Source organism: Diachasma alloeum, unplaced genomic scaffold, assembly GCF_001412515.2.
Source record: "Diachasma alloeum isolate Michigan unplaced genomic scaffold, Dall2.0 Dall_scaffold_00494, whole genome shotgun sequence".
NCBI classification, from domain to species: domain Eukaryota; kingdom Metazoa; phylum Arthropoda; class Insecta; order Hymenoptera; family Braconidae; genus Diachasma; species Diachasma alloeum.
In genome coordinates this window covers 511,483-534,351 of record NW_021680627.1, presented here as the reverse complement: position 1 = coordinate 534,351, position 22,869 = coordinate 511,483, and the positions used below count along the sequence as shown (strand labels likewise).

The window sequence follows — 22,869 nt, the reverse complement described above, 5'->3', positions numbered from 1 at the left end:
GGGTCTACACACGTGTTATGTAGGAGAGGAGTCAGAGCGACGAATGGGAAGTTCTCAAGGGCCATGTAAGAGATGAGACTCACTCTTTTTCGTCTCGAGAACGTTTCATGTACAATAGAGCTCGGTTTACCGCACTTCATCCTCTCCTTTTTTTATTCTCTCACCCAAGTCTTATTTTAACCAATCTTGAATGAAAATTTTCTTTTCTTTAATTAAATTGGTCTTCTGATTAAATTTACTTGCACTCGTAGGCACTCCCCCTTTCTACTACCTCAAATTTTTTTCACCTCTCTTCTGTCTGCATAACGTGCAGGCTGGGTTTCCCTCCAGGGGAGAAATTCGCCGCCCGTTAACCCAATTTACACGAACAAACCCGATAGGAAAAGGCACTTGATGGGAAAATCCATTAACCTCTCCAACTTAATCGTTCGAGGCGCTATCCATCTCTTAATACACGGGTATATTTAATAAATTTGAACCACATTATATTTATCACCGGTCCAAGATTGACTGGTAAAAAAAAATTGAAATTTGTCGGATAGTTTAGTTGTATTTGTCAAGAGAGCAAATTTTATTGAAAATCCAATGGCATTCTCAATTTTTTTATAAAGTAGATGGACGATGGTTCCTCAACTTACATTTCCCAGAAGTGTACCAGAAATTTCAACCAAAAAGTTTTGACATTATTGAAGAAGATACATGTAACTTTCGATTGAAGTGACCACCAAAGAGATAAATTCCGACCGCATTCGGTAAAATTCGTTTTCAACCTGTCAACAGTAGTGGGTCGACCCAAACAGACATTTGCAAATTGGAAACGCAGGTAGTTGGCTACGCTCACTTGACTCCAGCATTGATTTTGTTGAGATTGGAGGAGCAACACAGGGAGGAAATTGTGTGAGAGAGAGAGAGATTGTGGGAAAACTTGAGGGGAAGGGACTGACCAGAAGAAATAAATGATCGTGGGTCGATTATCGAACCCATTGCTGCATTGGAAGCCAGTCTCCATGACCAGCTTGCTGAATAGCCCGCTACTTTCTCTGTTTGTTTTTTTTAACGTGGGATGGAACAAGTCATTGAACCACCACCATTGAACGCCAACGTAGGTGTATCTGCACCCAGACAGTCGTTTTTCCATATTTCAATAACTTTCCTATAAAAGTGAACAAAAGAAAATTCAAAAATACGTTGACATCAAAGAGTTATTGCGCGCTGTCTGCAAAGAATCATCCCCATGAAATCAATGCGATAAAAAACTTTGAAACATCTCCGAGATTCTCACCGCGATCGAGGAATTTTCTCATCCGTTTTATGAAAATTTTTATGAATACATTACGAGTTTCTTAAGTGACACTCTTAGTCTTCTCGCCTCTTCTAAAATTTATCTTTGTCGCTATGAACCTCTTACGTTTAACGTTCATTCTCCCCGTTGCGGAGCTTCTTCTCGGCCACTTATCCAAGTTAACGCTCAACGACAAGACGTCAGGGTTAATTCTCTGTCCGCGTCGTCATCATCCTCAGGGAGAAGCTTGATGGTCTAATACATTTATCACGAAACATACTCGAGAATGTGTTTGCATTATTGCTCCATAAAATAAATTGAACCATTAAAGTCGAGATAGTTGACCAAACATCGAGGGACTAAGTACGTGCGGTATCTGTCACACGATCCAATCATATTTATTCCAGGAGAGTAGATAAAACTAGTTGAATATAATTTCATTGGTGAATGAAAAAAATCACATCAATATTCTATTGTCCCAAGGGTTACACTCCACGCACGTGTTATTGAATGGAAATTACTGTGTTGCCATTTTCCAACCGCCAGCGGAGAGTTGAAAATTCATTTGGAAATTTCACGATGGGAGGAATGAGGTTTGCAAAACCTCCCGTGGTTCAAATAGTTTCGCTTGCGTTTCTGTATCTCTTCTTTTCTCCCCCTCCCTTTAATAACATTTTGCAGTTGCCCAGGGTTTGTCAGAGCGGCTCTAACGAGGTTCAAGGGAAATTCTGTAACTGAAACTTTACACGGAGAGAAATATTCAATAAAAATTAAGTATCTTTTCTGTAATTCCGGAGCGAAATGTGGTTGTAGGAAATTTTACGGAACTGTCACGGAATTTTTCCAGAGAGTTCCGTAATTTTTATCTGAAATTCCTGTGAAGAATTACGATGCTGTCACTTAAATTTTCTGAGTCGATTCCGTAATCGGTGAGCGAATTGTGAGTTCCGTAATTTTTACTGAACATTTTTCTACGTGTATCATGAATAGTTCAGATAATATGATAAATAATACAGTGGGACGTAATACTCTGTCATGAAATGTCAAATGTCACTGGAAATCCACTGAGTGTCCAAATTTTTCAGCAGCATGTGGACGAAAATTCTTCACCGTGTTAATTTTTAATGACGAAAATCCTCAAAATGTCAGCCAAAAATTTTCGTGTAGACTATATTTTTACGCAATTTGAAGGCCCGCAACAACCATTTTCTTCAATATTTTATTTAAACGTTATTTTTACGTACTTTGAGCTAGCCTCACCTAGATCCCTCAACTATCTTTTTCGCTCTTGATGCAATGTATCGCATGAATTACGTCGGCGCTACGAGTTGGTTGCCAAATGGACCGCGAATAAATTCATCGATCCTCGCCATATATATTTATCCGTCCCTCATTTTTCTTCCTCCCCCTGGTGCAGCCATCCGAAGTACTTGGAAGACTGAAAAAACTTCAGTAAATAGAAAAAGAAATTGAGAAAGAGATTTGGTACGTAAATTAGAGTTTCTCACTCCATGATGATACTCTCAAAAAATATGACTATCTTCATAATGGGCCTAGCTGGAAGGGTGGTGGGGGCGTTGCCGATGCAAATTTTCCGCAGTAGATTCCTTCTCGTCGCAGTCATTACCGAATGGAACTGGCAGTGGTGTCTTTCCACCACTTTTTCCCCTCCCCTCCGCCATAACCCTTCGTCCCTTTCGAGTCGCCCTTGTCAACTTTACCTCTTTCTCCCTTGGCCCAGCAAGTTTGGTAACCTTCCAAGAGGACTTTTGGCTTGTCTTGGAAACGTTTCAAACAGTCTCGGGGCCATCGATTCGTTGGCCCAACTACAACCAGTTTCAATGTATCTCGTACAACTCTCAACTAGTTCGAAAACAACGATGCATATTCACAGAATGTGTGATTCAGCTCAATTTGAAATGTCATGGGTAGTTCAGTTGTAATTTTCAGGAGAGCGATATTCAATTTAATTTGACAGGCAGAAAATTATGAAGATCTTTTTATTTCAAATTTCACTGAAGATTTAATGAAAGAGTTCCTCATGTCTTTATATACACTACACTGGATTTTTCAATTATTTTATTTCTTTCAATTTTCATGAAATAATTCAGTAGTGAAGTGATAAACGGAGATAAGTCAACTCCCAGTTGAGTTTTTGGGGAATATTTCCGAATCTAAGGGAGATACCGAAATTTTCGTAATTACATTTCCTGTAGCCCTCAATCGGCTCTACAAAAAAGGTTATAACAAAAACTTTGCTATCTCCCTTAGATTCCGAGCTATTGATTGAAAACTGGTCAATAGTCAAAATTGACTTATCTCCTTTTACCACATCGCTACTGAATTGAAATAAAAATCACATTTTTCATTGATTTTTCAATTAAATAGTGAATAGTGAATTTTCGATGCTAAAATTTCAGCGGAACTATATGCAATTTAAAGCGTACGGGGGGGGGGGGATTTTTCTCAACAATTTTGAAGACAACAATGCATATTCAGAGAATGTGTGGGCCAAGAAAAATAGTTTTCGATTACGGTCGATTGGTGGTCAAGTATACATATATGCGGAAAACGTGTGGACCGCCGAACGCGTTATTTACGCAGGCACACGAGAGATGAGCGTGTATACATAGGTGTGTATATAGCGGGGTTGTATAGCTGGCGTGGGCGTCGTATGGACGTCAATACGGAAACGACGACACCAGACGGTACGGCGCTTGATGCTTTACAAAGTTTACTCCTCCGGTTCCCTCGAGCTCATTCAGATTCACATCTTCCATTTTAAATTGCATACAAGTCGTACAGTTGAATATTATATTCGCCATATTCTCCCGGTGAATCACATCACGTTGCGCACAAAAAACTATGAGTGTGAATCAACCCTTGTTTAGTGTATTCTATAGAGGGGGTGGAATAACTCGAATGTGGGGTGGATTCATTATTCCTTCTGTCTACAATTTTTGGTCATTTTTATCGCATCATTTCCACCGAAATTTCAAGAAATTTCGTCATTGAAAATTCCCAAATTCGATGGAAGAATCACTAAAAAGTGTAAATGGATCATATTGGAAAACAAAATAGGATCCATCGTGATTAGAGATTCGCCAAGTTGAGCAGAGCCGCACGGGGAGGCATGTTCAGTAAAAATTACGAAACTCAATTCCGATTACGAAATCGACTCAGAAAATTGAGGTGACGGTATTGTAATATTTCACAGGACATTCGAATACACGGAGAGAAATTTTTTAGAAAAATTCTAGTGCTAGCACGGGAAAAGAGGCGCAAAGTGACGGCCAGGAAAAAATTCCAGTGCCGGCATTAGAAATTTTATTGTTGAAAACGTGAATTTTTTCTCGTATTTCTGTGAAAATTTAACAAGACTAGAATTTTTCTAGAAAATTTCTCTCCATGTAAAAATTACTTAATACTCTAGAAAAAATCCGTGACAGTTCCGTAAAATTTCCTACAACCACATTTCGCTCCGGAATTACGGAAAAGACACGTAATTTTTATTGAATATTTCTCTCCGTGCGATATTCCGCAACATGCCGAGGCTTGAGAGGCAGGAGAAACCGTCAAATATTTGAAAATTTTTGACGAGCTTATCGCCATACTCATTCCCGGCATGTCGATGGCTTGTAACAACGAGAGGTTGCATTCACCTCCTATTCCCACTGATTCCATGATAACAGCAACGAGACGAATGATGGAAGCGAGAGGTGGGGGGATTGGGGAATGAAACGTCATAGAAACCCGGCTTTTCGAAGAGACCGATCGATTTCACCGTGCTTCCAGTCGCTGCTAATTAACGCCCCGGACTTGTGAGGCTCTGTTCCCGCCACTGTGCCCTTTTATTTCGCCCTCTCCCTCTTTTCGTTGCGAGTCCACCATATAATGGACTCGCAATGTTTTCACCCAGCGGCTGGAGAATTAAAAAAAAATATATATGAAAATAAGCTCTCGTTCTGATTTTAGTTTATTCTTCAATGGGCGGAAATGAAGAGAAAAAAAATCGGAATGCATGAATTTCAAGAGGTATACGGGGATGGATTCTGCTTGGTTTTATTTTTGTAATTAGTGTTCGAGGGACTTTCTTTGTGATAAAAATAACGATGTGCGAAATCTATTGAAATAAATTTACCGGCTAATTGAGGTATGAACTTCTATTCAAAGGAATGCATAATAAATTAGGTCAGATGGGAATTTACTTTTAGAAGTGTTGGGACAATGGATGTACAACAACAATGGATTTTCATCCCGTTTATCTATACTTCCTTCGACATCCCACTCTGATGAACACACCGTTGTTATCTGTTTATTCTCATTGTTTGGTATCGCGATAAACTGATATAAGGGAATTTCAGTGGCTTCTCAAATATCAATTATGACTTTCGAGTAACGTAACAACGACATAATTGTCAAAATGAGACGATCGTTCATTTTTCAAATTTTAAAAATGTCAAATAACTTTATTGATTTTTTTTTCTCCTCGTGTTGGGAAAATCTTGATGGTTATATCTTCATCTAGTTTCCTCGCTCTTTATCTCCATTGTGGCTATGTACCGTCCCCTTGAATCATATACCAGCAGTTGCACATGAACGAGTGCACCGAGAGCGTCGAAATTTCGCTTCCCCTTTGTTGCATAACAGTGGAACCCGAACGTTATAGATAAACGCCAGGAGTTCTCCCAGGCTTGGCTGACTACACAATGTTGTGAAACTTCGGTATAAATTGAAGCCAATCCGATAATTCTCCAGGCAAATATACTCGCCCTAATATCACCCTAAAATACATGCACGGCCTATATTTCAGTTGTCTTTTATGCAAGCACGGAGAAAAAAAAGTTGCAATTTTCAGGAACATGTCACTGGCTTCTAGAAATCTATCACCAGTTATTCATGATACTGGGTGCTGACTGGAATGACAAGAATAAATTCCCAAAAATCAGAAATGGGTTCTTGAAAATCAGTGACACCCCCATGGAAAAATATATAAAAAATATATACAATATAGGCCAATTTAATATATTCTTCGAAAATATATAAGATTTATATAAAATATAAGTTTATATACGTTTCATATATATTTAATATTATATATTAACTAAATATATAATATTGCATGTTATATTTTTAAGTAAACGAAAAAAAATTAATTGCAAATTGGTTTTAAGTAAAGTAAAAATTCTAAATTGCGCACTCGTTGATTTTTCCAATTGCGAATATCTAATAATTGGGTATAGATTCCTGAAAATCAATGACATGTCCCTTTTTTTTCTCTCTTTTTAAACCAAAAGAGAAGAGAACATTAACATAAAATCGAAAATGGAATATCCCCAGTTTCATTTAAATTTGAATGTTAACGATAATGAAATTGGCGATTACACGTGTTTCAGTGTGGGAATCCTGGCGAAAACCGGAAGTGAAGCAGCGAACAAAATTGCTCCGCGACCACCAATGGCGGCCGCGGGCTTTCCGCCCAACTTTACCAACGTCGGCGTAATAGAGAACTGGTGAGTTGTCCCTTTTTTTTCCTCTTTTTATCTTCCTTCCACTGTAAATACTTTTCTCCCCCCACAATGTATAGATAAAATCAGTCATTTTTTTCACCATTTCGTGGCCCATACATAGCTCTGTGGGACAATTTCCGTGTGTGTATTATTATTCCCCAAAACACGTATTATAATTATTAAAGAGTCAGTAGATAATAGCGTGCGTGCCTTAATTCTCCAGCCATACTTATTTTCATATTTCTGTTTGTACGAATCGATAAAATGTTATTTCCGTTGTCTGTCTCCATTATTGATAGTAGGAAGCATGAATTCATTGATTTTAACGACACACGGGAGACAAAACGTACGAGAAGAGAGAATTATTCCGAGTGTATGGCACTTGTCAAGACCTGAAGGAGATATTTAAACGAATGGATGATATAATTTCATAAAAAGTTGATGGATATTTATGTGTATCCACTCCGCCTGCCACATACACTACCTGAGGGAGGAGGGAATGAACTTACGGATAGTCGAGTTTTAATCGACGTTTTGGATAAACCTCGAGTGTATATGAGCCCAGGCGCCGGCGCACTCTGCGTTATCATTTTTCGTGTGGCGAGAGCTTTCACTGGGAAACCAGAGCAAATGCGTATCCCCATTCGCGGTGAAAACTATCCCCGTGGAATCATTAAATTCTTACAAGTTTTTTTTTTCCTGCAAAGAGGAATAAAGTGATAAAGGGGGGATTTATGAACGAGAAGAGGCAGAGCTTTTCGAGGGGAAAAAATTAAAAATCATAATCTTGGTGAAGCGAGTACCATAATAGGAATGCATGCGCAGAAAAAGAAAATATTATATGTATTCAGGGTTATTATCACAACGATACAAAATGTGGAATTCCTCCTATTGCACTCCAGAGCTTTTCCACTTGGTCGTGTGTACAGCTGAAGATAAGCTTCAAAGCATACCTTCTCCGTTGGAATTCTATATATCGAGTTCTTTTATACAGACAATTCCCATTTGTCTTTTTTTTTGTTCAGCATTTTTTTTTCAAGATTGTATTATTTTTTCCAATTCTACCGATTTTTGCTGCCAGCTATGGCCTTCAACTTCCAGTTCACTGAATTGAACAAATTACAAAATTAAAGACTAATAAAGATGAGAACAATGAGCTCGTGAACAATATGCCACGATTTTTATTGCACATTCAATATTATTTGTTCTCTAGTCTCTCATCGCTGGTATATGAAAAATGTGCTCCAGTTTTTGATTAAAGCTCTTCATTCTGCACTTTTTCTCTCATTTTTCACTCTCACGAATCTCACCCCTTTGAAATGTGTCTAACCGTGGCTATTCATCCTCACACTTTTGTCTCAAGTCTAACCTCCGCGCCCTCTGATTAATTCTAGAGTTCTTTTGTGGAAAGAACGAATTTGAAAATGAAGAAATTTCAGTTGTTTAAGTGAAATTTGAAATTTTGGAATTTTTTTCCCCCAAATCTAATTCAATGTGTCATCAGAATTATTAGTGAACTATTTATCAAATTTCAATTTTCCTCTAGCAGTGTACGTTGATGATTTGTTCGAAATATGCTTTAATTCAATTTAATATTATCGACCACTCATAATGAGAAAATTAATCGTATGAACTTGGCACCGGCATTGGCACTGGGATAAGACAGCTAATTTGAGTGAAAGTGTACGCATGTAGTGGTACGACATCAGTGTGAGAGAGAAAGGCCAGGGACGCCCTGTGGAATAGGTATATTCGAGCGGGCAAAGCGTGGGTGGTGGCCGCAATTAGCCGATGCCCGGTGTATAATAAATTGACGGCGAGCCAGGCCCCAAGACCGCCTGATATCAGAGACTACCCCTTTGAGTCCTCCAACCCATGTACACTGTGTACTATCTACTTCCGAGACGACGCTCTCTGACGAAATTAAGTTGATACCCTCGCACTGTACGTTTGTTAACGCATCCCTGAATGACCGATTTCACGTTATTCGATCAATGAGAGAGCCTTTGAGGCCCCTCATTCCATTAAACAATACATTAATTTCTTACATTACACAATAGATAAGAGAAACGATGGCGACTTCCGTGATTTCGTCGCTTTCATTCGTTTTCACAATTTATTTCAATGCCCTAAAATCGTTTTATTGCTCTCTTAATTCTCGCAATTGTCAGCGAACCTTGAAGTCCATTTTAACTTTACGGTTACTTTTTTATATTCTTCGGTTTCAATTATTTATGAATCTAGAAGTTCAGGCGTCATTTTCAATTAATTTTCGATAGTATTTAGTACAAAATTACTTTGACTTTTCGATTAATTGAAAATTCATAGAATATCGGTGAATTTTCACCGATACAATTACTTGAAATTTTAGTGAATACTTCAGATTATCAACAATGAGTGAATAAAGTGAATTTCTCCAGCCACAGTGGTAAATCAAGTCATTTGTTCCTAGTCGATCATTTCAATGAGAATTTCATTAATTCAATTGGCTCGTGATTACGCGCATAATTATTTCTGCTTCAAAGGCACCACAACGGGTATTCCCAATGTAATTACCAATTACTTTGCTCATGGTACAGGCCACTTATTTATTCGAATACGTACAGTCTAATCGAACGCCCATGTATTGTCCGCACACGTTAATTCCCAAGATTATGTTTGGAACATTCGAAAATTTCAAAAATCCCACTGAACCTCCTTCTACAAGGCATGTCATAACGCTATTACAGTTTATGTATTATTCTAACTGTGCCCCAAGCCATTAAGGAAATCTCTTTTGAGGGATTACGAGAGAACTGTACATTTTTTTTCCTCCCCAACTTTTTCATTTATTCTTTTTGAACTGAATTTAGGTAGAGCCATTTAATAAAGAGCATTTGATTTTTTTGCAATATGCAGAGGATAAAGCTATATCATAAAGTCATTTGCAATCCAACTTCATGATGGAAATGCTTGTGAAGGGAAAAAGTGAGCGCAAGATCGTCGTCGTTGGTGTTTGTCTCACCCACACCAACTTGAATAAACGATCCCTCGCTTTGTAAGAGGATCCACAGGAGGTTGGATGGCTTTCCACCCTATACTGCCCTCGAATATAAACGAGTTTGTGGCAAAACCTCAGAATCCCAGCCACGCTGTCTCAGGAGTGCCGAATTCGAGAGCCCACTGTTGGTAAAGTAGTGACGTCTTCTGACTTGCTTTTACCCCAGTGGCGGTCCTTTATCTTGTCTCCACGACCTTCCGCGCTTGTTTGTGTTACCGCAGTCTTTCAACTTGTATGTTTTTTCCAAATCTCAACGAGAAATCACAAATAGCACGGATTGCACGTAGCTAGCTTCCCCGTGACCTCTATGGAGAGAATGCCAAAAAAAAATGCAAATGAAGGCAATTTCTTGTGATGTTTATTCTAAAAACATCAAGGAGTGAAAGACAGTAAATAATAATTTTATCTATCGCCTTGGATTTTTTTTTTCTCTCCCACGGCAGCAGCTTTCTATCCAAGTCTCTCTGAGCTGTCTCCCGAACAAAACCAGACACAACTCTTCTATATATACCGCAAGAAGGCTTTCGTTATCGCCGACATTCAACCGTACAGCTCAACTCGACACGCACGAGTCACCTTTGATTCAGATCACTTGAGCTCCCACTTCTCCAATCTCCTATTTCTTATTATTTTCACTCTGGTTTTGCCCTCCACTCCGAGATTAACACCTCTTCGTAGAATCGATGCAGCCATGCACAACGGAATACCAGTTTTATCCACTTTCTATATTCATTGGCACATTCGTTATCGAAATTTTTCTATCGAATAACTGTGGCACGGAAATTTTGTTAAAATAGGACTGGGGCAAGTATCAGATTGTCGAAAAATACGAGCTAGATGGCTCATAACGATTCACCCCACCGAGATATCGCGATACCTGCCGAATCTCCTATACCTGTGTATACACAGTCACCTGTTTCAAACGCCTCCCCTAAGTGCCTATCCAATTGCTTTTCTACCTCCCTCCATCCGTGCAAACACATATGTATAGACGTGTATAGGCTACATTTACAGGCACAAATGCTTGAAATGGTGACACGAAAGCACATTGGCCGTTACCATGTACAAAGACAAAGATACCCACAGCTAGGGGCCAGAGTCAAGTCATAATAGCCTCTCGTTCCTTCCGCCCCCCCCCCTCGCTCACTCTCTCTCGCTCTCTTCGCTCGGTCCCTCTAACTACCAAACTGCTGCTTGCTTCGAATCTATACTCCCTGTTGGATAGGAAACATCCGGCTCGCGGTTTTGCCATGCCAAACCTCAGCCTCAAATCCTATACGTTGTCTTCCAGATCGTTGCTACGGACAATTTTGACATTCCTTCGTGTATGTACTATGTCAGGGAGCGTGGTATCTGATCGATACAGTTTTCTATCATTTTGGCATGTACTGAGCTGCACTGCAAAAATTTCTTTGAAATTCAAATGGTGGCTGCGTGACAATTATACGGATTAACCAATTTACCATCGAAATGTGTGACTGTCCGCATGTGAAAGGGTTGATATGGAGTTTGACTCAAATTTTCAATCGAAACAGGAATATTTAGGATCAAATTACGCTTAATTTTGATTCCATTCAAAATTCAAAAATATTTTCTGCAAAATTTTTCGGATTTCCACTTATTTTCTTGGAATATTTGAATTAAAATTTACAGTTTCCATCAATTGTTTCATCAAATTGTAAACTGATAAGAGAAGTGTATCGGAAATTTCAGCCAAAAATTTATAACAATGTACATTAGAAGAAAACACAACAATACGGTATTATGTAAAAGTTGCAAAGACATAGTTTGCGATGAAAAGAAAGCATATTATTGTCACTAGTTCTGTTACAAGCGACCAATCGCCTGCATTGATGGGCTTCTCAGGAAGCATCTGGCTTCCATATCGGATACGTAATATCGATTCCGCCCCACCCTTGAAAATTATCCTCCAAACCAGAATTACGGGTGAACGATGAATTTTTAATTACCGAAAAGTAGTTTTCAATCTCTGGGAAATATCTTGTTCGATGAATGGCGGAAAAGAAGCTGTTATATAGAGAAAGGTCACGGATAAAGCTTCCGATAGAACCAGGACGATAACGTCCCACCCAGGCGACTCGTTTGAACAACTTATGGTCGACCTATCGAGCCGATTACATCCGCCTTTTCCTTTGAGAATTACGAAAAAATGAAAGAACTGAAATTTTTCCAAATTATGAAGAGGTGAATAATCTAGATATAATAGTTTCCAGCAGAATAACCCTCGACGTTTAATTTCTGCTTCCTCATCAACTTTGTCCCTTTTTTTATCTCTCTTTGCGTGCTTAAAATAATTACATTTGTGCAAGATGTTTCAGTACGAGATAATGAAACGAAAACGCTCGCGGAACGTACTGTAAAAATATTTTTCGACGAATGATGGAAGAAAATTCTCACGTTCACTATTGTAAAAAAAAAGAATGAAGTTTCATTGAGTGTTTACTAGTAATTAATTGATTCGATTTAAATGGGAAAAAAATATTAGAGTTCATAAAAATTCCATAGAAATACAGACTTTGACGTTTTGCTGAGGAGTAGAGCCAAAATTATTGCCATAATTTTGCGGTTGCATGGCAACTTTAAATTAAAATTTTCCATTGAAATAAATCTGATATGAAATGGCGAAAAAAAATTCCGTGTTAAAATACTGCAAATAAATTTATCAATCGTCTCGTTACACTAATGAAATTACCTTTTTCCCTCCCTAGAATCTTGATCCGGCCTCCGCTTGTCCAGATGAATTTTCCCGATTTAAATGACACGCGTGATGAAGAGTGAAGGTAGGGGGTGGGAGGAGGTGAGGGGTTCTGGTATAGTTATGCCAGAACGTTAAGTGGTAAACGGTGAATCGTAAACGTCGTCTGACGAGATCGAAATCTCAGTTGGGCACGCATTTCGTCGTCACGCAGGGTGCACCGCCTGGTACAATGTCTGCCACGAGCCAGTATTTTCTACTTCTCCTCATTCCCCTCCACGCGCCCACCCTCGATATATTTTTTTACCCCCTCAATGTATAGAATTAACTGGATTTCCTTTTCTTTTCTTTATATAAATCTCAGACTATCGATTACTGAAACTTCCTCGGGAAATTGAAATGCAAGTTTTTTTTAAATTTTTTTATTTCTACCTGTGGAAGAGACCATTACCCGTGAAGAACGAAATAGACCCTCTGACTGAGAAGATAAGCACTTTCTGAGTGGAGTTACTTTGAATTTTCAACGCGTACTACAAATAAAAATGTTCTCACAGGGCTTCGATTTCTTTTTATGCTTTTTTTTTCCTTCATTCCCTTTATTCCACCGGTGTTGCCGGCTTCGTCCACCAATAGTCTTCTCTCCCCCCCCCCCTCTCACTCTTTCTCTCGCTCTCTCCCTCTCCCACCGCCCACCACCCCTCGCGTTTTCTCTGTGCTAGTCAAGACAAAGAGAGAACGCGAGGGGGGTTTAGTTTACGCCACCAAGCCAGCGATTTATGTTGGCCAAAAATTTATCGGTTCAATTTCCGCGATATTTAACCCCCCCCCCCCCCCCCCNCCCCCAGTTGCCGTGTGTGCATGTCTGAATGTAGAATCCTTGAATAGTGGAAAAATATATATTTAAAAATTGGTAGATGTCCAACGTTACAGATAAAAATTGAAAAACAAACAGTGAAAAAAATTTGACTTCCAATTCCATGAAATATGATGCCAAAAGCGCTTCCATCGGTGTGTGACGTATGAGAGGAGTGAATTGAGTCTTGCCACTGGGGGAAAAAAAATAAATCTGGTAGAGAGGCATGTACCGAGGTATTTTTGTTGTTACGACGAGGACTCTAGCGTCGCAAAACACGATGTTAATCTAATGCACTGAGTATTCCTCGTGGTTTGCGTTCCTCTCGAGAAGTATGGGAAGAGGGTAGAAGTGAACGTTAAAGGGGAAAGAGAAAGAGAAGTTTATGGATGGTGAGGGTGGAAGGAGGCTTTGTAGAGACAGGAAGACAGGCTCGGTGGGGTAAAGTGGGCGAGAAGAGGGCGAATAGGAAGCAGATAGGGACTGTCTGTTGGTAACTAGCGTTCGTATACCCCTCTCACCCCCTCCCACGAGTTTCACCTCTTTTATTCTCTTCACGTGAACCCACTCCGTACCCCAGCACGCTTGCAACCGATCGTTTGTCTTCCTGGAAGACTGCACGCCACGTACAAATAAATCAATTTTCCTCAATGCTAATTATCGATTTATTATTCAACAAAAAATTTTTCATAAATTGAGCATTATTTTTTTAGATTCTCAGGGGGGGGGGGAAGGTAGTATTACAGCCTTGAGCACTGAATGAATTCCTGTATTATTTTCAAGAGTGGAGGCTCGGATTACCTAGAAAGGCCTCATCTGTGTCCTTCCTGCTCTTTGTGTCTATCGGCCTCACACTCCGTCCTCCTGAGGCTTCAGCTAAATAAGTTTTTTTTTAGCCTCATTTCCACCCTTCAGCCAGTACAACTACTTCTCTCAATTTATTTTTCATACCTTTTTCACCAATATTTTCACGTTAAACAACTAGTTGTATCGGTGCATGTGAGAAAACCGGCTTTACTTGTAGATCGATTCGCCTTACGTTTCAGCTGAGAGCCTTTAGTCCCCCCTCCCCACCCCTTCTTCCCTTTCCTAACTGCTACCACTCATTCGCAAACCGGACGTTGAACGTGCCGACACAAAGGGACGTGGGCTAGACGCTTGGAAAGCGATTGCATTTCGCGAGTGAACGAGAAACTATTGCACCTCAGACATCAGCTCTCGCCCACACTCTTTTGCCCCCACTCCCATAACTTGTACAATTGAGGAAACAAAGGAGAATGGGGATAGGAATCCATATAATATAAACCCCGTTGACCCAATTGATTCCTCGAAATACGAGACTAGGAAGTCAGGACATTAAATACTATTGAGTACTCGAGTGACTTGTGAAATCCGAAGGTGCCTTTGTGCAGATACATGTATTTATATTGCTGGGAGTGGCGGTAATTTCATCGCGACAATGTGAACGTTGTATTTTACCTCATTCCTGATGACCATAAAGAGCATTCGATTCTATGTTTAAACGATTCATAGAGACTTTCTTGTGATTTACTTTGGAAATTTATCACTTCAAGGAAGAATGTGAATAGCCAATGCAATTGCCATCTATTATTTAGCGCTCTTATCCCGGGAGAATTCGTTGTCTTTTCTAATGACTATGATTCATCACTCATAATCTCCCGAGAAATTGATTCTCACCACTCAAAGAATAACGTAAGAAGGACCATTGTATGATTGAAATTGTGATGGCACGTGTCATTGATCAACTCATCCCTCCGACACCCCAGCAAAACAAAAGGAATAAAGTAGATGAGAAAATTGAGAACCGCTGTAAGGACAAAAACTCCTGGCAGCATATCCCCGAAGGGTACGGATTGGTACAATCGGCAGCCGCGTAGTGAAACGGAGTCGCTCCAATCGCCTCTTCTCCCACCTATCCCTTATCCATCCTCGTCCGACTCACTGTCTACCGCGTTCCCCTACCTCAAGCGCACTCCGTTCATCTCCCTCATGCACGTTGCGCTCTCGATCTCCCTTCCCATCCTGCCCCCCCCCCCACCCTACCCCCAGCCCCCTTCTCCATTGCTTGACTACATTCCCCTCTTGTTCTTGTGGGTCCGAGGGCTGAGACACAGCTGCCGCACAGGCCAACACGCCGACTGCTCGCCGTGGCTCAGAGACGCGCACCGACGCCGTGTGTACGTTGTTCCTTTCTTTTCGTTAAATTTTAATTTGTTTTCCAAACAAAAAGCCATCGATCCAATTGTCAATTGCATCGGAGAAAGAGCGTATTAATCGAAACGTCTCGAGAGCAATGACTGTCTGATTAATTCCAGTGCACTAGAGGACATATTAATGAGACATTCGTTCACATGATAGGTTAAATGTGCGTCGTGTCATTAATAATAAATCCTTTGTTTCAACCGGGAGTCGCGTGAAAAACTTCCCCGAGAGAAGTAGAAACACGTACTCATAAAAAAACATCGCATGCGCGCTTTTTAGTATATTGAAGCCGGTTACAGTGTCGCTCTTTCCCTGTTGTGCGGGCCTTTGGCTCCTGCTCCTCTGGGAAACCTGTGTGATAGAGCGAGAGAGAGTGAGTGAGAATCAGTGTTATCCTGTTGGCGGTTGAGGCAATCCGTCTATCTGCTTTTTCCCATAGTTACCATCCTTGTTATTTTTATTTAAATAACCGGAGTAACCTTGAACCCGTGTCAGCATAACGTGACAGAGTGAATATCTCACATTTTGTGATATACACAACGACAGTTGGAATTTAGTGTTTTGACAATTGTGTATTTATTTTCATCAATTGAAGAAAAACAAAATGTTTCCCTATACGACTTTTCCGGCTGTCGGGTAAGCTTCAATCACTTATTTATGACTCAACACACCATTTGCGTATGCGTGTGTATCAGCTTGCTCAAGTTACTTGTTAATACGCGAGCACGCTTTAATATCATGTTTTTTGTGTTTTCTTCTCCTCTTTCTCCTTTTAGTTGTTTTTTTTTCCCTTCTTCATTCCATTGTTAGCTGAGTTCATCGTATTTGCACGCTTTGGTCGGTAATATTATTGAAATTATTTTCTCTCTGAGGGATTGAGAGTTACCGGGAAAGACTGTGTGGCGTCTAGTTGTGTGTGCCCCTGAAACTCCTCACTCGTGACCATGGCAACGCGAAATACTGAGCGTTTTGTGCTCCATTCTTTGGACAGTAGAATCCCCTTTTACCCCTCCCCACTTCCTCGGCCAATCACAAAAAAACGACATCAGGAACCGTAGAGCGTTTTTTGTTCCCTCTGTCTTTGACTCGTTTGCGTCGCGCAAAGGGGAAAAACATATCAATTATACGGTATATATCAGCGAGACTGAGAAATTCGCGAGAATGTCGTTTGTCTGTCGATTGAATTTGCGTTAAATTTTTCCCTGTTTCACGGTAAATGTACATTGTACTATTGTCACAAGACCGTAGATACCCAGAACATTGCTATCTCCATCGCAAATAACGTAATATTTTCCTGTTTTCTTTGTACTCTTTTTTATTCTTCAGTGGTAAACGTCGAGTCAGCGCCACTTTGCCACACTTACAATGCCAGTAAGCAAATTTGCTCATGCCTGGGGATTTGTTTTAACATTTATTCCCCCCCCCCCCCCCCCCTCTCTCCTGCCAAGGCATGACGATGAAATATTAAATCTATACAGTCCAAGGTGAATGTCATGTATTTGCTGTGGAACCAATTTTATGAATACTGTGAGTGATACAGTTCCAAGCCATTATCGATCCTCACGAATATTCACTGACATACATCCGGGCATATGTATGGAAAATAGCATGAATTTGTGCATCGAGAGCTCACACAAGTCTAATACGTTCCCCTGATACAGCAGCATTTCTGTCCCCCGACAATGGCATTTTCCGTTTGTAGCTCGATACATTTTTTTTGCAATCCGGTATGATTTAGAAATTTCATTTCACGTTGAATTGGTGGATTGGAGCGAAAATTTCCACGCTTTTATAAACCTCTGTTGTTTTTTTTCATCAAATGAACAATGTGAAATCTTGCGGAAAACGATTCTCCTCTATTTGTTTATCCGTGGTAACTTCCTTCTATGCCCCTTTCTCATCTGTAAAAACAAGAGATCGTCACGCTCGGTCGATGCACGTGGTCTGCGTGACAGTTCTCCGACGTTTCCCCTCCACTCGATGGCTTGACTTCCCCCCTCCCACCCATCTTGCTACATTCGTTTCACTCATGCATACACACAGGTCGTTTCTCCTGTGGTGTGCCCACCCACGTCAGTAGGAGAAAAATTCATCTCGTTTGTTCTCCCTTCTCACTTTTCGGCCCATTTCGAGTTTTTGGCTTTGGCCTCTATATTTCTGGGGGTTTGATCGCACCGCATGCTCATAAATCTGGGGGTAAAAGTCAAATACATGGGGTGAATTAGCCACGATCACGCGTCGGAAAATGATGATCGATTGAGCGTTTCGCTTTATTTAGAAATAATTTATTTAGAAATAATTTTCCCTGTAATGAATTGAGGAGAAAAAGTGTATAACGAGCTTGTCTATCAGCTATCGACTTTCGGCTTCCGGGCGTGAGGTGCCAAAAAAAAAAAATTAAAACACGAATATGAGAGATCAGGGGGCCGTTGAGAGATGACGTTGAGTGCTGGAAAGCCGAGAGCCAAGGCCGAGCATTCGTTCGCCTTCAACTCTTTCTATTTCTTCTCATTTTGTTTCCCCATTTTTTTTCTCTTCCCCTTTCATCACTACATTCGTGTCCCTGACTTCACTCTCCGTGTCTCCTTTCCCTTTCGGTCAATCCGGTTTCCAGATCGTTTAAGAAACGAAAAAAATTATTTTTACATGAATATCTTTATTTTTTTTATTTGAATTCCGTGATGATTTCTTTCTGTCCGAAGATTGGATGTAAATGGGGATGATGGAGGCATCAATTTTTCCGCCTCTTCTTTCGTGGTTAGTAGGCAAAAATATGCGCTGCCAGGTGGGAGGTACGACAGCTGCGAGCGATTGCAAATGTTGGGCCCTCTCCTAAGGGGTATGAGTACCCGAGAGGGCTTTACACATCGTTTCACGCGTTTTTGGCACAAGCCGGAATTGATGTTCATCATCGCACGTAGAAAAATAGTTCTTTCGCCCTGCGCGTCCAATATTCTTCACATTTTTTCCCCCTCTCATAATCTTCAAAGTCGAATTCCTCATTTCTCTCCTGTTTCATCGCATTTCTTAGGCTTCATTTTTTCCCCGGGCTTTAGTGAGTAAAGTCTCGTTGAATAGCTGAAGACACTTAACCCTTGGTCTTATAGACCATGCTCCAGAAATAGACGAGAACATAGCGATGTAATCACCACTCCAAGCTTTCACTCGAATCACGTACCGGGCGTATACTTGCTACCTTTCTCCCTTCTCCTTTTTTCATTCTATAACTGTTTACAAATCTTTCGAGGAATTTTATGTCCCTGAAAATTGGACCTCTCAAGTTTTACACAGAGTGAATATTCAGGGGCAATTTCTTTTTACAAGTTGAAAAAATTCGTGCAATAATTTCACACGAAAAGGTAATGTCTTAAAGACATAATTTTTTTTTTCTGTGCACTTCGCATAATGAAATCAAAGTGACACATGATTCAGTGCATCTACCGTCCAGGCAGCATCAGTTTGACATTCTCCTGTGTCTCAGTGATCTGGACTATAATGGAGAGAGCTTTAATACACCCTCGCAACTACAGCTGTTACTGAACGCGTATTGCCTGTATAATCCCTAATCCTCCATGACTATGAAATAAACAATACCAAGTCCCTCCCTGAATTCAAAGATGAGTGAGGGCTTAACAGAATTCGCTATTGCACCCCCATAATTAATGATTTCATTGTGAATAAAAACAGCGGAGGTCAGTATCGATAATATTGCCAGCGGAGATTGCAATTAACGTCAGGCAGAAATATGAGTGCAATTCAACACACCCCGCACAAACAAAAAATACAGAAAATTGAATTAAACCTGTTGACTAGTCGTATTTATTTTCTCGATCTATACGCGATTGTGGGAATTATTGCACCTAGTTATGGTTACCTGAGTTTCTTTTCACATCTCGCTTGGGTTATATGCAACGTGAGATACGTTATAGAGACGTACTTGTGCAGGTTAAGTACTACTTTCGCATTACATAACGGTAACTGGGCGTCCGATGCGTATTACGATCGTTCCAACCGACATGCCTCCTATCTATAAACCCCACGTGCACATTCTCCATCGAATATTCTACTTATTCTCGCAACGTTGATTTCACATATATCACAAGACAACAACAACAACGAAAGACAAACTAAATCGTGTTTATGGTTTACTCCTTTGTCAGTTGTCACTATTCACAGTCGTTCCTTCTATCTCGTTCAGACAGCTCACAGATTGCTTCCACTGAATAATTATTTCAAAATAGGTAACTCCACTCCCCCATATGATCTGTTTCCATTGAACATTCTTCTGGCCGACAGTATGCCCCAGAGTACATTGATAATGCGCACTGAAAATATCAGCTGCAAGACTTTTATATTACTAATGGAAATGCCAACTATTTTTCAGCACATAAAGTCTCATAGTCCACTGAAATAACAACTATCTCCTCCTGCAGAGTCAGTTAAATAAAATGAAAATACCTCGTGAAAAGCCGAGAAATGGGTAAATACGTGGTATAATATTTGCCGTAGAAAGGCGAAAAATGAGGTGTATACAGAATAAGAAACGAAGATTAATTCTTTACCTCGACTTTCTAAACTCGAAAAGACTTTTTAGAGTTTAGTTAATAATGATATTTTTCCGAGTTTCTTCATAAGAAAACAAGTCTCAGTGAAATCTTTACGATCAGAATGCGCATTGTCGAGTTTACTTAACAAATGCACACAACAATCGTGTCCTTTATGCGTCAGTAATGTGTATGGTGCATTTATACGGTGCCATATAGCGACTGTCGGTGGTTGTCAGTGTTAAAAATGCTCGCTATCGAGCACCACTGCTTCAGTCTCTCTCTCCTCCTAGTCATTGTCCAAGGTTCAATGCGAGTCTTTGTTACTCTCAGCCGGTCGGGTGGTAGTTTGTTCCATCGTTCCTTCTGATTCTCCACCTTCCTACACCCTCAAGCTCTTCCCCCCCCCCCTCTCCGCGCCCCTTCCTTCCCCTCTTCTATGTTGAGGCAGACTACACACACCGCCTATGCACGGTATTCGAGTGGCAGCTGCTCCTCTGGATTCGCTTCCAGAACCGCGTTTGACACCTGGTACACTCCCTTTTGGCTCTTTACTCCACAATCTGTCGATTTTACAAGCATGTCGTGACTCTGGGGGATTTAAATAGCTTCAATGATCATCCAAACTCATTGAGAAGTCGTCTGCAGTTAGAATTTAGAGATAGTAAACCAAATAAGCTGCACAGAAGCCCTTGGTTAATTGAATAATCTAAAAGTAATTACCAGTGGATGTTCTAATCGAATGAATTGAAAACGAGAAAGGATACGAATCACCTGGAGATGGTTAATTGATGCTCAATTGGAAATACAACAATGTTGAATTCAGAACGACGTTTGATACCTGGTACACTCTTTTTTGACCCTTTACTCTATATACAATCGTTCAATTTTACGAAGATCTCGTGACTCTGGGGGATTTAAATATAGCTTCAATGATCACTCAAACTCATTGAGAAGTCGTTTGCATTTAGAATTTAGAGATAGCAGACCAAATAAGCTGCGCATCAGCCTTTGATGAATTGAATGTATGAAAATAATCATCAGCGAAAATTCTCATTAAATGAATTAAACACGAAGAAGAATGCGAACGCCCTGGATATGTTAAATTGGGGCTCAATTGAAAATGCAACAATGGTGAATCATTAATTTTAATTGGAATCGTCAGTATTTTTGGACAAATTGTATTCACGTCTTGAGCTGGATTCCCCGGTGAATAGTGCACCCAATGAAATCGAGAATCATTGCAAAAGACGGAGGATGAGCTGTCGTCGTTGCTCCGTGGCTTGAATTTTGTGCCGGAGATAAGAGTATTCGATTACAGAAGACATCCTTAACAGGTGTCGCTAGCAGGGACTCTCGCTCTGTTCACGACGACACCGACAGCTCTTGGGGTTTTCAAAACAACCTACTGACGTATTTTGTCTATGTACGTTAGAACTCGTTCCACTACACGCTGGGGAAATAGGTCATGTAACCAAATGCTGAACTCATACTTCTTGTGGCTAAAATGCGGTATCCAGTTTTTCTACTTTCAATATTTGTAAATAGTTGGACAAATCGAGTTCGCCCGCAGATCTAGGGCTAATTAAAATTGAAAAATCATGTAAGTTTTATTGGAATTTCGTTCGTGTTGCAAATACACTCGAGTTGTTTTGAGTGCGCTGGCTTATCTTCTGCACTGATGAGCTTCAAAGGCTCACGAGTTACAGACGTTCAGAGATGAACTCCAGTCAACGATACCAAACAAGGGGTTCTCTGTTTTCGAGATCAATGTCGACTTTTCAGAAACCACGAGGAGCATGTGAAAACCGTTTGAATTAATCAAGAAGATACTTCACTCAACTTTAGTTGGCGTATTGATAATGGTACTTGTAAATTGATGGTTTTGTTTCATGTTTTTTTTTGGCTCCTGAAGCTACAGATTTCTCCTTGCGCCATATTTTTGGTAAACCTCTTCCTCGGTCACTTCAGGTTCATCAGTTCCAATCTCGTTGGTCTCTTGTCCGTTGGCGTCGTACATCGGCTCGTTTCGCATAAGACGATAACGATTGTCCAGTGCAATGGCCGGTGCAGGCTTGTCCTTGATCAGCTGTAAGAAAAAAAAAACAATGAAATTTTCATTAGATGGAATTACCGCAGAATAAAATCTCGCGTAAATTTGACAAATTCCAACAGAATTGTTTTTTCCCCATTTGACACCCTGTGATTCCCAGGCACACGCATAATTCATTGAACAATTTATGATGAAAACTTGGTAGACTCACAGTGAGTTGCTTTTTGATATGAATTATTTATAAAGATTATTCTGCGGCTCGTACCAACGAGAAACGTGAGAAAAATAGTAAAAGGGCCAACAGAGCGGGTGACGTATGGCGGTTATGCGAAAGTGCCGGATTTCATCGATCCGTTTTTAACCCTCCCACCCCTTCAACTCTTTCTCCTCTTCGCTATTTCTCTTTTTTTTCTCGTTCTTCTTTCCGTCTTATTCCATGTACCTTACCCTCACATACCACGCTATGTCCACGGCTGAAAGCTTTCGACCGTGCTTTTAAAACCCAATATCTTTCATTGGATATGATTTGAAATCCTCGTTATAAATTCTTTTCGAGTTAAATATTCAGTGATTGTCATGTACATGCTTGGAAAAGCGCTCTTCTCAATAGAGTACGGGGGGGGGGGGGGGCCATCGGGAGCCTTCGAG

General features: G+C 40.3%; 2 protein-coding genes across 5 annotated transcripts in view; one reads left to right on the top strand and one right to left on the bottom strand.

The window, feature by feature from the left end:
- Positions 1–22,869, top strand: part of LOC107042645 (RNA-binding protein Musashi homolog 2) — a 70,526-nt gene that overhangs the window by 32,412 nt on the left and 15,245 nt on the right. For 2 of the 4 annotated variants that reach the window (XM_015263777.1, XM_015263778.1), the window contains exon 2: positions 6,679–6,795. In XM_015263777.1, the coding sequence (XP_015119263.1) occupies positions 6,679–6,795 (117 nt within the window). Of the gene's footprint in view, positions 1–6,678; positions 6,796–15,560; positions 16,261–22,869 lie in introns of those variants that run through there. The other 2 variants (XM_015263780.1, XM_015263779.1) reach the window with 2 other exon arrangements.
- Positions 21,590–22,869, bottom strand: part of LOC107042646 — a 28,185-nt gene continuing 26,905 nt past the window's right edge. The window contains exon 4 of the mRNA XM_015263781.2: positions 21,590–22,257. Coding sequence (XP_015119267.1) covers positions 22,084–22,257 — 174 coding nt within the window. The 3' untranslated portion in view covers positions 21,590–22,083. The remainder of the gene's footprint in view (positions 22,258–22,869) is intronic.